This window comes from Vanacampus margaritifer, chromosome 1 (assembly GCF_051991255.1).
Source record: "Vanacampus margaritifer isolate UIUO_Vmar chromosome 1, RoL_Vmar_1.0, whole genome shotgun sequence".
Lineage (NCBI taxonomy): Eukaryota > Metazoa > Chordata > Actinopteri > Syngnathiformes > Syngnathidae > Vanacampus > Vanacampus margaritifer.
In genome coordinates, this window is record NC_135432.1 from 19,314,277 (window position 1) to 19,335,736 (window position 21,460).

At 41.1% G+C, this 21,460-nt stretch overlaps 1 protein-coding gene across 1 annotated transcript in view; it reads left to right on the top strand.

Moving 5' to 3' along the window:
- Window positions 1-18,277, top strand: part of vwa5b1 (von Willebrand factor A domain containing 5B1) — a 32,367-nt gene extending 14,090 nt beyond the window's left edge. Inside the window, exons 10-22 of the mRNA XM_077543884.1 lie at window positions 4,431-4,633; window positions 5,214-5,328; window positions 5,615-5,800; window positions 6,057-6,234; window positions 6,303-6,499; window positions 6,650-6,842; window positions 8,977-9,270; window positions 9,439-9,576; window positions 10,726-10,851; window positions 11,414-11,485; window positions 12,447-12,516; window positions 12,795-12,918; window positions 15,502-18,277. Coding sequence (XP_077400010.1) covers window positions 4,431-4,633; window positions 5,214-5,328; window positions 5,615-5,800; window positions 6,057-6,234; window positions 6,303-6,499; window positions 6,650-6,842; window positions 8,977-9,270; window positions 9,439-9,576; window positions 10,726-10,851; window positions 11,414-11,485; window positions 12,447-12,516; window positions 12,795-12,918; window positions 15,502-16,047 — 2,442 coding nt within the window. The 3' untranslated portion in view covers window positions 16,048-18,277. The remainder of the gene's footprint in view (window positions 1-4,430; window positions 4,634-5,213; window positions 5,329-5,614; window positions 5,801-6,056; window positions 6,235-6,302; window positions 6,500-6,649; window positions 6,843-8,976; window positions 9,271-9,438; window positions 9,577-10,725; window positions 10,852-11,413; window positions 11,486-12,446; window positions 12,517-12,794; window positions 12,919-15,501) is intronic.
- Window positions 18,278-21,460: the final 3,183 nt, after the last annotated feature.

Sequence of the window (21,460 nt, forward strand, 5' to 3'; positions counted from 1 at the left end):
GGAATCCAACTTGAGGTTATGCTGGGTTGATCTAACAGTCACATGACAAATCAAACCAAATACAGTAAAATGTGCAAGCAATAATACCGGTACTGTAAAAGTAGCAAGCAGAGTGTAGCTCAGTGTAAAGCACTGTTTCTTCTGAACAAAAGTACTAAAAGTAAGTAAAATAGATCAGAATTTTTAGTCAGTCAATTGACTTGTCAATAATGAAGTGCTACTTAGGAGGCTGTGTCTTGTTGGGGTGTTGGTAAATTACAACTCTTTAAACATCAACTTAAAACCTACTCACAAATGTGTTAAATACATAAATAAATAAAATACAGAAGGCAATAAAATTTTTGAGGTGCCAAGCACTGTTTCAGGTCCAGCACATAGTGGGGTAAAATAAAAGTCCCAGCCGGTTGCAAATTTTTTTCTTTAAGCAAAATGCAAAGTGAAAGGAGAGACTTTAAGTCAAGGTAGATTTATCTCCACTGCAGGACTGTTTCATCTGTCTTTTGTGTAGCTTTTACGATATCACCTCAGCTTCATATTTCAAATAAGTCATGTTCAGTGATGAGGGCAATGGGGAGCTTTTTAAGGTTGTTATTGGTCTGAAACAAAAGCCGACATATTACTCAGGAGCTAAAGTAGGTGTCAGGAGAAATTAGATGGATAAAAATTAGATTTTATTTTTTATTTTTCTCTTGGCAGCCACTGTAGTGTTTTCAGTGATCTTAACATACGTGTCTTTGTAAATAGGACAAAACATTTAGTTGCCAGAGAACAAACAAGTAACGTACAGGTTTACGAACATCCAATACAGTTTAGTTTCCAATGAACAGTGATACACATTTTGGTCTAGTTCTCAATAGAGTACTAGCGGTTGTTGCTTGGTCCTCATTTGAAGACACTGGATAGACTTTGCGTATAACCATGCAATCCGCTTATTTGGCGCAGTGGTCCCCACGTCTTCTTTTTCTTTTCTTTTTTTTCACAGGCCTGTTTCACTTAAACATATTAGGGCTGGGTGATGTGTGAAAAATCCTATCACAATAATTTCTCCACACCAGTCCATATAAATATATCACAATATAAAAGAAATCCTTCTCTTTTTTTTTCAATCCTAAAAGTTTCCTGTTACTCTTAAATACATTTCGAACATATAGAGTTATTTTTAACTTAAATATTTATTTATTTATAACATTTGAACATGACATGGAACATTGTACAACGGTGTCAAACAAATAAAATATGTATGTAAAATATGTAAAAATTCCAAATGTGGCCTGCAGGCAAAAGCTTTCAAGGTTTCCAGTTCGAATAAACGCCCAGGGAAGTTGGTAACAACAGTCTATTAGTTTAATCATCCCCCTGAATCTCTTATTTTCAACCATGCTTCCTGGCACCATGTCTTTTGCGTTATAATACCGGGTAGGTTACTACATTTGTGATAGCTCTGTGTCTCTTCAATTCTTCATCAATAAGGCTTAGAGGTGAAGGTAGTGGACAGGATTTGTTTTCGAGGGGGATTAGCTCTTAATTTAGTCTGGATTGTAACGTCTTGCACTAAGTGCGCTGTAGCGGGCGGGTAGCACTGCTTCAGGTGGTAAAAAAAAAATATTGGTGTTATTGCCTTTTTTGTCAACAATGTCATGGGTTGAGAGAGAACACTTATTTTCTTTTTATTTATTTTTTGTGCTCTCCGACTGCCAAGGTACAAACAGTGCCTGTTGCGAAAGGCTGCTACTGTACTGTTTTGGTCAACCTAACTCGACATGATTTTAATCACGTTACATGACTGGTTCAGCGCAGTGCAACTCTCATTATCTTTGGTTATCATATTGTCGAGCAAAACGTGGATGAATGCAATCTATCAAACTCGATTGACCAAGTCTCATATGTCTACTAAAGGGGAAGTCAACCGCTCAAAAAATTCTTGACAACAATAGCCGCGTTTTCACCGCAGGAACTTCGGGGTAAATTCACGGCTATGAGTGTGTCTTCACTGCAGGAGCCTTCCCAACCGGGCCACATTTATAGGAATTTACGGGGACGAGCGGAGGTCCTACTCAAGGGTAGGTCCTACTCAAGGGTAGGTCCTACTCCGGCCCAATAAACTCCCTATCAGGCTTTCGTGCTGATTGGCTAAAAATGATTTAGTATAAAAAATTATCTGACCTTGAAGAGGGTTTTCTGCCCAGATTTAGTCATAACTGTTTTAATATATTTATTTCCTCAGTAGAACTTTTATCTGTGGATGTGTCTTTGTGAGTGATGTCGCAATTTCTGCCAAGTGTCTGTAATCAATGATGTGTTTAAAATCTTATCGTCATGACTGGGATCTCATGACTGGGATCTCATGACTGGGATCAATTTCCACAACAATGGGCCATTGTCTGTGGTTGAAGTTTCTGTAATCAATGATGTGTTTAAAGTCTTATCTCATGTCCGGTGAACTCCAGGTGGACTGTTTGGAACCGCCCTTCAAGATAGTATAAAAAGGTTGTAAGTGTCTGTAATCGACACACTTGCGAGATGATGCCACCATTGCTGGAAGCTCGCCTGTGTCCGGAATATTCTGTAAAATAAAACCTTTGAAGGAACTGTTCACCGATCTCCAGTCTGTATTCAGAAAATCAACATTCTCTCTACCTGAAAAACAACGAACACGCGGAAGACAAAGATAGTCTTCTAACACTTTCATGCGCGACGATGATGCATTCTTGGCTTAAGTCTCTTCCACCAAATCAATTCTCTTAATAATCCTTTGCCTATTTTCGTTCCACTCTACTGTTAGCCTTTTCAAATTCTTCATATAGACGCCGTCTCCTCTCACGCAAACCATCCATCCACGCCAAGTGCATTAAAAAAAACGGAAAAAAACGTCAACTGCCACAAGTTTTTCTCTTTCCTCGTTCTGATTTTTGCGGCGCCGTGCTTGGGTGACATCACATAAACCGTCACAAGATTACGTGCCGATCGAAACTCGTGACTTTTGAGTGAGCCTTTTCAAATTCTTCATCTAAACGCCTGCATAAAAGTGCATAAAATAAAAAGCAGAGAAAAACAGCAACCACCTAAAGTTTTTTCTTTCCTCGTGATTTTCATCGCGCGGTGCTTGGCTGACGTCACGGGAGAAACCGTCGCATGGCGTTTACGTGTCGATCAAAACTCGTGATGTCACTGGGTCATACTCCGCAGTGGAGACACAGCCACAAAGGCCGGCTAAGAGGACGGTTCCTGTGAAAGTCCCTACCTCCCTCCCCATACCCGAACATCCTGTGGTGGTAACGCGGCTAATATGTTCTAAGCAGCGCCATTAGACTAAATACGGTATTTTGGTTAATATTGCGTTAGTAGAATATGAGTTAATAAATGCAGCCATTTTTATCAATATGAGAAGGCGGCCATTGTGCCACTTGCTATTGAGTGAAAATGACATCACAGTTGCTCAGGTCTCAGGTAACAGCCAATCAATCACAGCTCAGCTTTAGAAAACAGGTGAGCTGTGATTGGTTAGTTGCCTGAGCCCTGCGCAACTGTGATGTCATCTTCAGTCGACAGCAAGTGTCAAAATGGCCACCCCCTGAGATGGATAAAAACGGCTGGATTTTGCTGCATAACTCATATTCCACAAATGTAATATTAATCAGAATGTTATGTTTAGACTAGTGAGGTCACATATAACATATTATTGTCAAGAAAATGTTTAAGGTTGACTTCCCCTTTAAAGAAGTTATTTTGCAATATATATCTTTATCGTTCAGTACTTTTTCTTTTTTTTGTATCAAAAGATTTCCTCGTTTGAACCAGGTTTGTAATAGTTTTGGATTTTTCTTTATACAAAGCAGTTAGTTCTTAATTTCATTTTAATTTTTGTTGTTTAGATTTCTTCTGGAAAATGTTTCACTTTAGTTGAGTTTTTATTCATTTTCTTATTAGATTAAGTTGTTTTAATATATGGAATATTTATTGAGTCCAAAGTAAAACCAAAAAGTATCTTAAGTATAGTGTAGTAAAGTAAAATAAACTACAATTCTCAAATGACTGTTTGACCTTACTTCTTCTGTATGGGCATACAACAATACCAAAATAAATATATTCAAAATAAACCCCGAAAGCTCACGTATGATATTAATTATAGTTAGTTTTAGTTAGTTTATAAATATAAGATCTAGTTTCAATTTTAATCTTTCAAGTTTTCAATAACCTTGTCACCACTAGGCACTAAGAAAACAGAAGTAAATAATACATAAACAAGATTATTGAAGTACTGAAATATAAATATATGTATTATTGTAATTTTACATTTGGATTTTAATAATAATAATAATAATAATAATTATTATTATTATTACAACCATCGATTTAGAGGGTAATCTATATATTACACCACAGGAATGAGTTAAAAAAAAAAAATCTTTTTTTCCTTCAACGTGATCCAGGAAGCATTAGCCCTGGCTTGCGAGTACGTTCGAAAGATCCGTGCCGACATGGGGGGCACTAACATCCTGGCACCCCTCAAATGGATTCTGAGACAGCCAATGTTTCCCGGACACCCCCGTTTGCTTTTTCTGCTGACTGATGGGGCAGTGAGCAACACAGGAAAAGTCATTGAGCTGGTGCGCAGTCATGCGCGCTACATCCGGTAGGTCAACCACATGTGTGCATCATTTTGTTTTTCTGACTGTTTTGTACACAGCACATGCGTACAATGCTCACTGATCCCATGGCGAAGCATTTGAGGAATTGTCAGGCTTTAATTGGAACAGCTACTTATTGATGGTGCTTTAATCCCATCAAAATGCAATTTGTGAACGTGCAACTGAAATAGCACCCCGACTAATAAGATGTCAAAGGCACAATAGATCCACCGCACTGTGGGAAATCATCTTGTTTTCATGCTAGGCTGCGAGTCTCTAAATCCTTCTCTGGAGTCACTATAGAAATGGAGTAGGCCTACTGTACACTGCCTTTGTCTATTCGCTGTTATTGAGCGACTGCCCCCAAATAGTCATGCACACAGAGCTAGCCAGTTCAGACATTAAATCAATCTCTCTTTCCATTTATTTTTATTTTTCCATTTATACTTTATTGGGTTTATCCATCCATCCATTTTCTACTGCTTAGCCCTTTCAGAATATTAACGTGACCTCACCAGGACATCAAACTCAGATTTCTATTTATAACCATCTTTCAGCCTTCATGTGTAAGTTTTGTTTGCACAGATGCTTTACGTTTGGCATCGGGCAGAATGCTTGCAGAAGGATGGTACATGAACTAGCAGCAGTGTCCAGAGGAACAGCCGAGTTCCTCACCGAAGGCGAGAGGCTCCAACCAAGAGTAAGACCTTTTACCAATGTTCCAGACAACTTTTGATCCAACAGAATATTCAAAAGAGACTGACTGTGTTCATGTTTTGAGGGAAGATCATTGAGTCTTTAAAAAATGGATGAAAGGCATTGCATGTGGGGGATAGACAGTGTCATAAGCAAACTCCTCTGTTAATAGATTCCAAAAGAATGATACCGTTCCGGTGCGGTCGTAGTAGTAGTCGTAGTGAAAGGCACCAATTTGTTCAAGCCGTCAATGAATTCCCTGCCCTCTAAGAATGTCACTGTCTTTGCAGATGATAAAGTCGCTGAAGAAGACCATGTGTCCGGTCCTCAGTGACATTTCCATTGATTGGCTCTTTCCTGAGACCAAGGAGGTCCTGCTTTCACCAGTGGGCAACACCTTCCTGTATCCTGGGGACAGTCTCATTGGGTACGCCGTGGTTTGTGATGCCACGCGATATCACGCCAATCCCAAATCTGTGAGTATGATGTTGCACCACTATGAGAGGTGTGTCTAATATGTTAATTAAGGATTACCTTAATTGGTTTCACAAGTTAAATGCTCTATGGGCTGTTTGGTTGAACAGGTTGTGTTTGACTTCTGAGGATTCAATAGAACATCATGCAATGTGTTTTGTTGTTGTTGATCATAGTCTTTGGGATGTGTAAAACCAGTGAAACATAAGAACCAAACCGCTCCTCAGCACAAATTGTCTCACGTGTCATGATCAACAGGACAAAAGACGACGCTACAGCATGATGCGCTCGGTCGGCTCTGGCAGCTCCGTCTTTTATCACTCCCAAGAGGAGGACATGCTGAAGACCTCTGATGATCAGGCATCCTACAGAGAAACACTCAACGAGGCTCTCCATGACTCCAACCAGGACTCTGTTGCTATGGAACATGACGGTGGTAAGAACCCCACTGAGCGGTGGACGTTCGTCAAACCAAGACACTTGAGGTTAATTATTTCTTGTCAGCGTTGGAGGGTCAGACGTCAGCAAGAAGACGAGCGTACAGCACCAACCAGATAACCGAGCACTTTCCAGCTAAGAAGTACACGTCAAGTGATCCCAGCTCCGTCATGCCAAAGAATCCTCTCAGGCGAGCCAAAGTCCAGGAACTCATTGGAACCATGAGCCCCGAGCATGAGGCCCAGTGGAAGAGAGACTACCAGGTGTGGCACTCTTAACACAAACATTGATTCTGAAGAAAACATCAAGTAAGCTTGGGCACCTGAAATTTGTGGGAAACCTTTCATTGTATGACAAGTACATCGCAGTGGTGCCTGGAAACTTGAACTGTTTGTGGTCATTCTCATTTTCAGCCTCAGCTGGTGAGTCTGTCCGCTGCGTCTTCCAAAGAGAATGCAGCAGGCGTTCCCCATTCACTCCAGCCTCCCCCATCAGGGGAGGCGGGCTCGGAAATGCCGACATCAGCCCCACTCCGTAACACTGCTGGTGAGGATGGTTCTAGATCGTCTACAGACAGTCCGTCTTCAGGAAGCGTGGGAGATACAGGTGAGGACCCTCGGGCGAAGTCCAGAGACATAACATTTATTGGAACCTCGGATTTGAACGTACCTAATGTCCTTCAATTTAGAGTTTGTCAGTGCCTGTGAATATACTCATTCATCCAGGTTATTCGCAGGACTGTTCTGCAAGGATTGGTGCCCTTAACCCCGTGTTGACCATTAAAACAATTACAGTAAATTAATTTATAGCATGTTAGTCCACACATTTGCTCCTGAATGCATAATTCACTGTGACACACGGGTTGTCAAACACACATAACACAGCAGATCAGGGCTGTACTGGGACTCATTTTCAGAGAGAGAGAGAGCTCAGTATTGTTCATTCGGTAATCTTACCGATTTGACGTGTCATCACCATTGCTCTCTCTCTTTTTTTTCTCTTTTTCTTTTTTTTGTATGTGCATGTGCGTGCGAGTGTGTGCTCATTAATTCACCTAAACTATTAAAAATTCCATACCGTTCACCTAAACCGAATACTTCAGAATCCAGCTAGAGTCGTGAGGTTGTCAGGAGACCCGAGGAAGGATCAAAGAAAAGAAAGAAAAGTGAAATCCAGCCCCGACCGACACCTACCCACCGGGTTACCAACCAGAATCTTTCACCAACCCAAGAAACATCTAAATTCCAACAAATTAGGGAGACCTCGAAAGACCAAAGGAAAGACTGAGGAAAGGAAGGATAGATAGATGAAGCAGAGTGAGATCCACAGACATCAGCTTCCACCGGTTCAACGACCAGAGGAAGAAGCACGTGTTTGAATTTCGGTAGATGCTGGTGTGGTAGATCTGGCATGCATGAAAACCTCCACCAAAGAAGGGAGCTGTCGACTCCGGCCAGGACAGAGCAAGCACAACCCCCCAGGTTCCCCCAGGCCACGGCAGCGCCAAGGCACAACCACCGGGCCCCGCAGAGGCCAACGGTGGGAGAGCAAACCCAGGAGCCAGGAGCGCCCCACCACCCCAACACGGCCTGTGTCCCAACGCAGCAGAACGGGGAACGGCAGGTCCGCCAGGCCCGCCAGGCACCCCACCGGCCCACAGCCCCCGCTCCCCCCACAACCCTCAGGTCAAGGGGGATTATTAATTTTTAATTTTAACTCTCCAACATCAGTTGAGGGCTGAGAGATGCAATTATAATAAGCTTTGTTGTATTTAAAATATGCAACTTTTAAAATTGATGCATAACGATGCATACCTTTCAAAATGTGTGGACAACGCCACCGTGTGGTGTAACCTGTTTACAGTATTTCCTTATTCTTAGATGTATCAAAATTGGAGAACCTTTAAGATGGTACTTAGTTGAAACAGCATGATTTCTAAACTAATAGCCTACGAGCTGTATGTGTCTAATCTGTACGTATAGTTTATACAGTAGTCTGCTCGTGAGATGGGACTGATAAAATGGCCGCCATCCAGCTTCCGCCCTGTGGCGAACGCCTTTGACTGGCGAACAACAAAGAAAGAAAGCATTTTGGTTGGCTATTGACAATGGAACGAGGAGGCAGTTTGATTGGCTAATGAAATGGAACGGAATGGATCTAATTGGCTGGCTGTAGACAGTCTTCCGACTGCCAGCTGCCGCCCAGGCCGGGCCTGGAGCATGTGATTCCAAACTCAACACTGGCCTGGTTATTCGTAGTCTGTAGATGGCGTGAGTATGTAAATTGTTTTTAATAATCAAATAACAATTCTTTCTCCTTTTAGGATTTATGGGTGCTCTGGCTTCCTCCAATATTTCGACACATGCTTAAGGTTCATTGAAGACTTTGTCCTTAGGTATGAATGTGAGTGTGAATGGCTGACAACCAGTCCAGGGTGTAACCCTCCCTCGCCCTAAGTGAGCTGGGATAGGCTACAGCTCACCCGCGACCATAATGAGGATAAGTGATAGAAGACCTGGATGACTAGTGTAAAGTGAGTTTCTCATAGACCTGTTCTGAGCCGATTTTAGGGGGGGGGGTGTGGGGGTAAAAAGCCCTCTTAGCACACCTTACACTACGAGATAATCTTTAAATACTCGGACTTTGGCTGATTTAAATTGTATTTGGGGAATCGGGTCCAAAACAGGTGAGATTATCTTCATGACATGTACCGCGGTTTAGGAATCATTCCTCGTTGCAGAAGGATACAGCCACCAATTGTGTCAAGCTGAAACGCCACAGGAGAACCGCAGTGCTGATGTGAGCTTGGCGGGCCAGCAACAAGGGGAGTGCAAGGCCGTTGTATCAGGACTACTCTGCGGGAAGGCTGTGAATTGGGAGGTGCTCTTTGACATTGAGCCCTTCCTGAAGGGGCGGGAACGCGAGGAGAAAGTTCACGAGGAGCTGTGGAACGAGACCTTCCACCACCTGGCTGCGCGCTCCATCATACACGACTTTGAGCACATGGCAGAGCGGGAATGCGACATCGAGCATGGTGAGACCAAGTCCTATTAATGACTCATGTATGAAGATAGAGGTGAAATTTGGATATGCTTCTAAAAATTGTAAATATGTATAAGAACAAAATGGATGTCACTCGCTACCACAGACTGGTGGAAACGAAATGTGATATAATACAGCATTTTCCTATGCGACTTGACAGGCTCTGGCAGGAAGTACCACGTTTACGCCATTCATACCAGCAAAGCGTGCAACATACTCAGCAAATACACTGTGTTTGTTCCCGTCGATCTGGACACAAATGAATATCTGCAGACCTGTGTTGACTTCATCAGCCTTGGTGAGTTTATCAACTCGTATAGCTTTCATTGTCAGTTTTCAATCGTACGGTGACAAGTGCTTTACAAGTGCCTCCTTTTCTTCCTTCCTACCTGTGAAAATGTGTCTGTGAGCGAGCTATTCTGCTCTTCCGCTGGGTTATGTAACAGTGGGGCTAATAAATACAGTAAGTAACCACCACCACACAGATGATTTGGGAGCTATGTTGGACAAAGTTCAAACAGTCACTTTAAAATAATGGCTGAAGCACTATCATGTCAAAGTCGAAAGAAAAGTGGCGCTGCAGTTTTATCACAGATTAGCATTAGCTAATTTGATCGTATCTGATAAGCAGCGCTCGGTCGACGTGTGGCTAAATTGTTGACTTGGAGATGTAGTGAATTTGTGTTTGGAGATGTGTCCTTTCGCCACATACACACAAAGTGAAGTGATTGTCTTTTGTGTTAGTATCATGGTTGCTTTTTTCACATACTTTAGAAGAAACAAGCAGTCGGCCACAGCGAACATTTTCTGCTTGCCATGTGAAAGAGTAGATGACCAAATGCCAAATAGAGAGCATTTAGACACTCACCTTGCAAGATCCAGCCCACTTGTCGGCTCACTTGCATGACACAAGAAATTTAGTGTTTTAAATTGTGGAAAAAATGCAACTACAGCATGTGTTTCCCATTTCCTTTGTATCATGTCAAAACATCATCATGTGACTGACATCACACTTTTGTCCAACATTCATCACACATTCTCTTTCTTTGATTAAGTCCATGAATCCACCATACCAGTTCTTATCGATGCAGCCCGGAATGTTGAAGTGACTTCACTGAGTTGAATGGAAAGACAAAAGTAGATAAACCGTAGAAACCCGCCTCAGCCCCATCCTATATGTCTGCCATGTCTATGTAGCGGCCATATTGGATGGCACAATTTCCCATCAAAGACAGGAGCCACTCACATCAACTATAGCCGGACAGAAAATGGCGTTGGTTTTAACAGTAACTTCGTCAAAACGTATTGGCATGTGAGCGGTGGAATTCACCACTTTTATTTTTATCATTAAAGTTTTGTCCCTTTCAAGGTCACTCGGCTGATTGGGAAGGCGGCGCCCTAGCGCTTTCTATTGACGAGCTGCAACTGGTCTCTTTCTTTCTTTCAGCTGATGGTTTAAAAAGAAGCTCGCGCTCCAGTTCAGGAAGCAGGAAGAGCCAAGCTTACTCCATTGGACTGGGCCGCTCTCAATCTGGCGGTGTGTCGGAAGAAGCTGAAGACGGGTTGTCTAACAGTATGCTGCTTTTAATCTCAAGTAGTCAAAAGGCATCTTTGATTACATATATCTGCTCAGGGTGTGGGCAATCTCTGCTAAAATTGACTGCATCCTTAGTTAAACAGATCATTCAGCTCTACCCCTAAAATGAAATTATTAATTCATATAATTAGTATCTGGATCAGTTTTTTGTGTGTATTTTGACAAATTAAAAAATAAATACATAAATACTTAGGCTGTTGTTTTATGCGACACATTGCTGGCGTCAGGTCGAAACCTGATAAATCACATTTTAGCAAATTTCATATTTGATAAAAAAAATGTATACTTTTTGTCAGTCCACACGCTTGGGGGTCATTTTTACAAATTATTGGCCAATCTAAAGCTTTGAAAATGGCTTGCTCTCTTTGATAATGCGTTTTTGGGGTCTCCCGAAATATGACGAAAATTAGGTACAATGTTTTCTACCCGACGCCAGCGATATGTATTCAGTATCATAAAAACAATTGCTGATGATAAAGGCCAAATCAAAAACTCAACACAAATCCATGTCCAATTTTGGGGGGGTTTCTTGTGTCAGGTGTTGAAGACGGCATATCTCCCTGCAGCACTCCAACCTCATCCAGCTGGGAGAAATGTAGCTTCACAGAAGGTACACACAGAAACTCAACTTTATTCAGGTTGAAAACTTGTGTCAGTATTGTTGTTTTTCCAAAAGGGTTGCATTACAAAGTGTTTGGAAACTTCCCAACAACTAAGAAGAGAAATGAAACACTAGCATATTTGTTATGAGGAATGCGCCTGCTTCCTGAGACAACCACAACAAACACAAACACAAGAAGAGCGTCTGCTGTATTCTGGTCTGAAGATGTCCCTAAAGTTTCATTTGACAATTTTTTAGTACCAGCTAGCTACAAAAATGTACCCTCTGCCAAGTGTGTCTATTTCACCTGAAAGTCTAATTGCAATTGAGATACATATTTTTTTTCTTTTACTTTATTGTTTGACCTTTTAAGGTTTTTTCTTTTACAGTTTTTTTTTCTCACAGGAGCTCACATTATCTCAGTAAAGTCCCAAATATTGTGCTAATCGATGTTTTCACCGGTTGAAGGGGACAAGAATAGGAATGTGCCTATGAATTTTGAGGGCCATTAGTACAGTTTAAAGGACACTAGATGACAACAGAACATGATAAAACAAGCGAGGAAACAATATTACGATGATTGCTTCCCCCTGTGATGTTGACAGGATGAGATTCAGCAACAAACAAAGCAGTCCATGCCCGAAAAGGGGGCGGCGAAAAATGTATGAAATGTAGTCATTTAAAAACGTATTAATGAGTTTTTTAGGGAGGTGAATTTTAGTGTTGACATCATTTTTACATAGAGATCTTTCATAAAAGTGCTCAAGTGCTCATTCAAGTGTCCCTTTAAGAGTTGAACTGTGGGTGACTTAAGCTCTTTTTTTTGTATCGGTTTCACTTATGTGTGTATTGATGGATATCCCGGGGAGCAAACATACAAATACTTTTCAGGCAAAAACAAGCTATGCGTGTGAAAATTGTCCATTGTGCGATTGATTTTTATTCTTCTCTTCCCCTTTTCATCTTCTAGGGACTCAAAGGAGTCCATCAGTGACATCGGACCAGTCTCAGAAGTCTGTGGAGAGCCTTTTTTCTGCCAGGTGGGTGGTTGCATGAAGTGTTGTTGTATTGCCGCTGTGTGCAGTCGATGCCATGTCATATGCCTTGTTTGCGTATGCTTTTCCCCAATTCCAATTCTCTTCTCTCTCTCTCTCTCTACCTTCACAGAGCCTCTGTTCTGTTCCAAGTTTCGCCTTTTTTTTCTAACTGTTTCACCATAACGCTTGCTCATGTGGGATTCCGTTTGTTTTCTTGAATCTGTGTCTAGACTAGTCTAGATGATACTGACATGACTTGTGGCCTGCGTCTCATTGGCCAGGTTGGCGCTCAGCAGGACGCGTCTCCTGACAAAGGCTGCCAAAGGATTCATGACCCGATCCCACAGCAAGTCGGGTGATTCTATGGGAGAGAGCGACAACGAGAACAAGGACTACATTCCTCTGGTGGGTACCTGATCTCTGCAACATCAAGGAGATTATGAGATCCAGAAAGAAGCAAGAACTTGACTGGGTGGACTTGTGCTGAGTTAAACCTCCTGTCAACTTTTTTAATCCAATTTCGGTACATTTAGATACATTCTCAAACAAGTGCAAGGAGTAAGCACTGACCTGTGTCAAGGCTAGAATTATGATTAAGGCAGCACAATGCTATTTGTGACTCGCATATCTGTCTCACAGTTGAGATGTACTTGGTTTGTACCTTCCTTCCACACCCCCAAAACATCAAGATTAGTTTATCAGAGGCTCTATAAGATCAGTTTCGGTCAGTCAGAACTGTGAATGCTTTTTTTTTTTGTCCATATGGGCCTGATAATTGGTGAGCACTCCAAGGTGTACCACGGCTCTCACCCAAAGTTATCTGGTATCAGGCTCCAGCTCGTTTGTCACCCTAATGAGGACAAATACTATTAGGTCATTCTGGTACTAATAAAAACATAATCGCACAGAATCAACATAGTCACACATTATGACATATTTTACAATCGGGTGGAGCCATTCTATTAGCTTTGAATGAAGTCCCTCCCACAACGTAAACTCAAGGTTCTTACTGCGTACGTCTATGAAAATACCAACAACAACAAAAGAAAGAAAACTTACGTACGGAAATAGACACTCACACAAGAGCTGATGTCGTCCACAGCTCACGCAGACACTCACATGCAGACTTGGCATCACACACCATTCCCAAAGCCTCGCCTTTTAAAGGCACCTAGACAAGACAATACATACAGTATTTTTCATATATACATCTTGTGCTTGCCATTTTTAGTCTATTTAAATAAGCTTGCAATGAGTTTCAGGTAGAACTATAGAGTAAAAGAAAAGCGGGAGGGAAGATGCCCTACTAAACTTGAGTAATAGTCATTCCCACAGAACAGAGAGAATATGCCTGTGAGTAATGTTGTATGCTACATTTGTTTGTTTCTGCTCCTTGTATGTAAAAGTAGCAATCGTTTGAAGGTTCATAGTTGTAGCAGTTAATGTCAATGCTAATTTATGTTGGCCCATCTATTGTGTTTTGCATTATATGTTAGCATTAAGCTAGCTGACTTTGGTTATTATATGGTTTGGTTGAATTAATTGAATTGATTTTTTGTTTTACTGGGAGCGATGAACAGCTTGAAGCAAGCATGCTTTTGGAGAACTGTGTGAGCAAGATTATTTTTGTTTCCTCAAAGTAATGTAAGATATAATAGTCTCCTATTTCTTGGAAGTGAGAGTGACAAAAATAGGGTGTTTTAATAAGTTTAAAAGTAATTAAAGTGTGTGATGGGGAAAACATTTTTTTTTTTTTATTATTTCTGTATATCTAGGGTGACCATACAGTCCCGGTTATGACCCTTGTGTCCTGATTCCTGGCGGATTTTGCCACCGCCATTGTTTTGTCTCACTTTTACGCAGATCCCATCCCAGTGTCTCTCGCTCTCTCTCTTTTTTTTTCAAGCCTATTGTTTGGGCCATGTGCGTGTCAACCACACATTTATTTATACCTAGTGATTCTGTGACGACTGATGGTGTGGGTTTGATGTTGATGAGGATGGAGTCTGGGAGGGGTCCAAGGCAGGCAGTGAGGGGCTCGGGAACAAATGTTCCGGAGGCACTGGTGCAAGGTAAAAGAACACAAATCTCTAACAAGGACAAGATCACAAAAAAAACTAAAAACTTTGTTATGCGCAGTCAAGGTAGCCAAAATACCAATGGTTGCAACAGGAATCATCTGGCATTTGCATGAAGGTCAGACTGGCTTTTTAACTGGTGATGATTTCTGACGAGGTGCAGGTGTGAGTGGGTGGCCTCCGGAAAGCGCCCCGCCCAGCCTGAAACAAAAAGTTAGCAGCAGCACAGGACTTGAGCAAAAAAAGGCTACATAATGGTGAGTTCTTGGACTTCTTTAGTGCTGTTGAACTGCCAACCAAGATAGCAGTTAGCATTAGCTAAAGTAATGTAGCACGTTGTTTGCCAATGTGTATTTCTATTTAATTGCAATTGAATTATATTTGTTTTGTGAATTATTACTTTTGGTTTTGTATTTTAGCTTAGGCTACATGCTGAAGTGTTTTTGTACTGCGCATGTCATGACCGCAACAAAGAGAGAGAGGTGTAACCGAGCGAGCCTCATTCGAGGAGAGAGTTCAATGAAAAGAGAGACGAGCTTGAATCCTGACCTGCAGTGTCTGCTTAATTGAGCAGGGAAGGCGCCAGAAAACATCAGAAACTCGAAACTATTTGTACCCCGCCATTTACCAAGCCTCCAGAAACAACAACATCTTAGGGTTACAGTAATAAGACAATCACCAGTCACCGGATTGACTAGCTATTAAATTTGATATGAATACTTCCTGGTGAGAATTCATTGTGTACAAAATTTGATTTTCAGCAAAATTGCAGTGTCTCGCTTTATAATTTTAAAAACCTACTCACTCTATGTTTTTCAAAGTTCATCTTATCTCTACAGTATTTTGGGTGGGTCTGGAATGTGAAACGGGGTGTCACTGTAATAACAAAATCCTATTTGCGATTCCACAGGTTTTGTTGCAGCTGGCGTGCGGCGCTTTCCCGCTTGACCCCGCCCTGTGTGACACCATCAACGTGCCCATGGACAAACTCAAATGGACGTCCCCCTTCACCAGCCACCGCACCAGCCTTGGACACCCGTCCCACTCCAGCGGCCGGCGCGCAGAGAGCGCTGAAGATGATTCAGGATCATCATGTGACCCACAAACATGTCCGAAAGTTTCTCTCTCATCCGCCAGATGCCAGACTGACAGCGGACCGGGCGCTCCGGAGACCACCATTCCCGGCGGCGCCCAAAGGAGCATGCTGGACCCGGAGAGTTTGGTGTGGGCGACGGCGGTCGCCCTGGCCTGGCTGGAGCACAGCTCCGCTAGCTACTTCATCGAGTGGGAGCTGGTGGCCGCCAAGGCCAGTATGTGGCTGAGCCGTCAGGACATCCCGGAAGGCCGAGACGTGGAGTCGGTCAAGGCGGCGGCCAACCAGCTCTTCATCATCCTCAGACACTGGGATGACAACCTGCAGCTGAACATGCTCTGTTATAACCCCAACAGTGTGTGACGCTACTGCACCTGCTTGTCTCTCTGGAGTCTGCCAGTGTTGTGGGCAATATGCATGCTCTTTTGTATGTATGTATGTGTGTGTGTTGTGTGTGTGTGTGTGTGCCTTTCAAACATATCAGAGTCAGTACGTTTACATGCACAGTATAGCACCACTGAGACGTTTAATTCAACTGCTTGCCGGCTATAACGACTACTATCAGTAGCACTTTGCCTTCTTTTGGTACCCTACTCAACCTCTTGTCGATCTGTTGTTATGCCACAGACCACCCAAAAATATTTAACCGTGTACAATTCATTAGTGTGTTGTACACCTCTGCTGCAAATGACATGCATACTTGTGTACATTTACACTACATGTATTTTGTTCCCAAGTTTCAACAAGTCTGAATGGTTGTCTGTGTCTGTAGGGGCCCCTGTGTCCAGGGTGTTGTCCGCCTTTTGACCGGAGTCAGCTGGGCTGTAAAAAATGTTTGGATGGACGGATGGCTTCACACAATGTAATATGCATGCCATACCAGTAGTTGGCGACATCCCTTTGAAAAGAAACAACAACATGCATGAGCACCACCTGCTTGTTCTCTAAAAGTGTCTTTTGTTGTACGGAAGTAATGCAACTCACCTGTACAGTGTAGTCGTCAATGTGCGCTTGGATGGACAAGTGTAAACACAACAGCGTTGTGCTTGACGTTATCTTGACGTTATCGTTATCTTGACGTTATCGTTATCTTGACGTTATCGTTATCGTTATCTTGCCTGTTAGCTACTCAAGACACTTGTGCATGTTCTCATCCCATGTTTGAGGTGTTTACGTATTCAGGATCTAAAGTGCTGCACAAATGCAATCTGTTTTCAGATTATTATTATTTTTTTAAGTCTTATTGTCTATTTTTTAAAATTTTTTTTTTTACTTTTACTTTTTCAGAATAATCTGTTTCTTTACCGTATGGATCATTTTCCATTTGCGTCATCTCAATTTGTAAATTTTTAGTCATGCTTACGTTTGTCTTAAAATTCCAGTTCCAAAAGTCAGTTCACATCATGTCAACAAACTGACATGGCGTCTTCATCGTTAAGCAGAAATCAGTGTTAAGTATGAGCTATTGTAGATGTCAACAATTACTCATGTAGCAAAACAAGCCGACTCACTGCAGCCATTTTTACTCACAAGATAAACAAATGGCATTAACAGTGTTAAAGAGAGAGAGAGTAAATGTACTATTTTAATCTGTTTTATAGTATTGCAGCCAGAATGGCATTCTGTAGAAATCCTGGACCTCGTCCATGAAAAAAAAACAGATTAAAGCTCATGAAATGAGCCTTAATGCCCCCCCCCCCCCCACCCAATCCCAGGAGTGAACAAACGAGCTAACTATAGAACAAATGAACCAAACGACTGACTGAATGACTAAGCTAAACATGAATGACCTAAAGCATAATGCTCTTGATGTTTGCACAAGAATTTTCATAACAATTATATTAATTGCAAAACCTCATTCTAAATGCAACCAGAAAAAGACTTGACGATGGTGTAAATGGTAATACAGTATTTTGTCATTTTTCAGAATATTTCTGACAACGATGTGAAAATGGAAAAATAAATTGTTGATGAATTTAAAATGTCTTCTACAGCTAAAAACTGCCACACGTTTTTAATTCATTAGATTGTAGTTTAAATTTTACTTTGCTAGTGGCCCAAATAGCACTTTTAATCGAGTATGTTGCAGAGAAACTGAATAGGAGTTAAACATATCTGCAGCATTTACTATTTAGCAATGCTCAGTTTTATCACAAGTGCCTATATTGCAAACATGAAAGTTTTTTTTTTCTTTCTTCACATTTTTGATTCCTCTGGCTTTTTCAGGGGCATCTCATCATCCATTTTGTTCTTTTTGCGTCACAGTGCTGCTTTACTCAGGTATCCATTCACCTTGTCTTTGGCTGATTGCATCACTTCCTTTGCATGAGCATGGGCGGCTAATTTGTGTCACCCCGGTGATGGTAAAATGAAAAGTGTTTTATTGTACGGCGTTAGTACAGTGTCATGAAGTACTATTTAATATGTGGTGTAGTTGCAGTAACGTGCGCTGCTGTTATGGTGACAAGTTATATTTTTAAGTGAACTTGCTATGTGTGCCTTTAAAAATGAATGTTGACAGTTGTCCTGAGCTCAGACTGGCTCTACAGGTGCATCTAAAAAAATTGAACAATAAATATTTGTACATACTGTATGTGCTGTTTTTTATTGGCTTGGTCTGGTCCATGTTACTCATGTTTACTTCAGTCAAAACATAAACATACTTAAAATGTAACTCAACCTAAATATTTCCTTTACGATATGTTCTAGAGGCTAAGCACTGTATTCTGATTAATTTTGTGTTTGTGGAATAGGAATTAATCAGCAAAATCCACACATTCATATCCATCTCAGTGGGCGGCCATTTTGTTGTTTGCTGTCGACTGAAAATGACATCACAGTTGCTCAGGTAACAACCAATCGTGACTCAGCTTGCAAACTTGACATGCTCAAACACAGAAAACAGGTGAAACATGAGTAGTCATATCCTGAGCCCTGAGCAACTACAGTGGTACCTCGGAGTTTTGAACATAATTCGTTCCTGCGAAGTGTTCAAAGTCCGAATTGTTCAACCTCCGGAATTTTTTTTTCCTATAGGAAATAACGTAAATACAAATAATCCATTTCCAAGCTCCAAAAACAGAAAATTTATATTTTAATTTCTATTTACATTTACAGTACAGTGCAGTATTTAAACAATAAAAAAAATACCTTACCTTTTTTGTTGTGGTGTGATGGCATCAGTGGCTGATAAATGCTATGTTAATGCTTGCTTCAGTTCAGTGCTGAGTTTGTGTATTTTACATTGGGCATATTGTTAGACTACTAAGCGGTCCTTGCGTGCGTTAACGTCAGGCACGTTGTTGAACAGCTAAGGGGGGTCCTCGTGCCAGAATTTACAGAAGTAGTTACAACTGCGCGACAATCTACTTCCTAATTCCACTGTGGTTCGTTGTACTGTATGTTTTTCTTTGCTGCCACTGGCACTGTTGTCTTTCTTTGGGTCCATGGCGAAGAAAATTGTCGTGGAAAAATCAAAATGCACTCGCGAGTATGGTGTACCTCCGAGAGTATTCACGATCTGACTGGATATGAGCAGTTCATCGTCTCAACTACCGCAACGTGAGTATTTGGCTTTGCTCGGCTTCGCTTGGCTTCACTCGGCTACCCGTTTGCAAGGTACGTTCGGCTTAGCTTGCTTTGCTTGGGTGTTCAAACTCCGAAAATGAGTTCAAACTCCGAGGCATTTTTTACTCAGATGTTTTGGTTGAAGTCCAATTTGTAGAAGTTCCGAGACGTTCAAACTCCGAGGTTCCACTGTATTTTCAGTCGACAATAAGTGGCAAAATGGCCGGTGGTTTGTGCTGCTTAGTTCATGTTCCACAAACGCACAATGAATGAAAATGCTGTGTTTACACTATAGTAGGGGTGCATATTATTGCAAAGAAAGTTTGGGTTGACTTCCCCTTTAGTGGAGATTAACTGGAGGACTAAATAAAAACAAAACTGACAAACAGAGCATCCGTAAAGTAATTACAAAGCTTCACTTTTTCTACATTTTCTTATGTTGCAGGCTTATTTCAACATTGATTATTATTATTGTCAATTAATATCATACATGATCTTTTGGGGTTAATTTTAAATGTATTTATTTTAGTATTACTGTACATCCATACATAAGAAGGAAGATCAAATAGTTTTCAAATCAATTGTAGTTTTCTTTACGTTCTTACACAATATTTAGTAACTTTTTTTCTTGCACTCGGTAAATAGATAAAAAAAAAATCAAATTTATACTAAAACTAATACAAAATAAATTAAAACTTGAGCATTTTAGAGACATTTTTTAGTTTTTTTTTAACTATTAAACTTGCTGTAAAAACGTATTAAAACTAATTGAATCTAAATCACAAAAGTAAAAATATAAAATACAATCCAACTATGACAAAAAATCCAAAACCATTAAATTCAATTTATAAACAGATTTCTATAGGGACTTTGGATAACACCTTTTTCAGACCAATACCAGTACGAGTACTCAATGGTGAGTCATCACCAATACCAAGTACCAATACCACTAGTAGGCTACTTTTGATACATAAAATGTTCCCAAAAAAAAACGAACAGATAATTTCAAGAAAGACCTATATATCCTATAGCATTTTTTCCCCTTAAAATTGCATGAAATTAATGACAGTTCCTGATTGTAAAGTGTCCACAAGAGGCTAGCCAATACCTTGATATAAGGCTGGGTATCGGTACTTGCCAATTCCTAATTTCCAATACATTTGCAAAAAACAATGTTTTCATGTCATGGTAGGATATTATGTGTAGGTGAGGAAAAAATAGGCTATATTATTTCATATTTCATTTTGCAATATGACAAAAGATCATTGTGTAAAAGATGTCTTTACTGGCGTGCAAAACTTCTTGATTCATCATGTGACCTGTCAGCGTGCCCCCCTGGTTTTCATTACAGGCATTTTTTCTTTATTTGAAAGAAACGGCAGCCTCAAACAAAGGATCTTATGTGAGAAGACAAGAAGTTTAGGTGAAGTAAGCAGACTCAGATTCAAAATAGTGTCACCGCATAGACAGTTGTTGTTGTTTTTTATTGATTGACATGTAACAGTAGATAAATGTTATTTTCAGAATGTTAAATGACAAGCGAAAGATATGTTAGATTTCATAATCAGAGGTTTGTTGTTGCAGCTAGCTAGTTTGGCCACAGGGTGGAAGCATTGTACCAGTGACCTTTGGATGATGTGGAAGCTGTGGGTGAGTGAAGTTGTAACTCGTCCGTGCCTCTGTCGGCTCTTTCAGCGGGCCACTTTTGTTAGTTCTGCGCTGCAGGGTGAACCGAACACCGGGTTAAGGCACCCGATGGCGACGCTCATCAGATCCTAGAAAAGGTGTCGGTCGATATAGACAGCAGGATGGTGGCCCTGGAAGTTGGAAGCCGCCAAGGAGTGTGTAGCAACTCACCTGCCAAATCGACTAGCCCGAAAATGGATGTTGCTGGAGTCAGTGTGGTCAAATTCAGCAACTTTGCAGTATTTGCATGAGGCTAGTTCAGGATAGCATCCAACAATTTGAATAAAAGCTGAGATCCGTCCATGATCTTCCCGAAAGTAGCGAGAAAGTCAGTCCTCGCCACCCTCAATATCTTTTGAAACTCAGCAATGTCTTTAGGGCCATTCATTGATTTCTTTCCACTGTAGATGGACAAGGGAAAACAAATGGTTATGCATAGTTGCAGTCATAAACACAACTACGTAAATAAAGGCAAATTGCAAATATACCTTTCAGGGCAGGCGCCATTTTAGTGTGGTCAAAA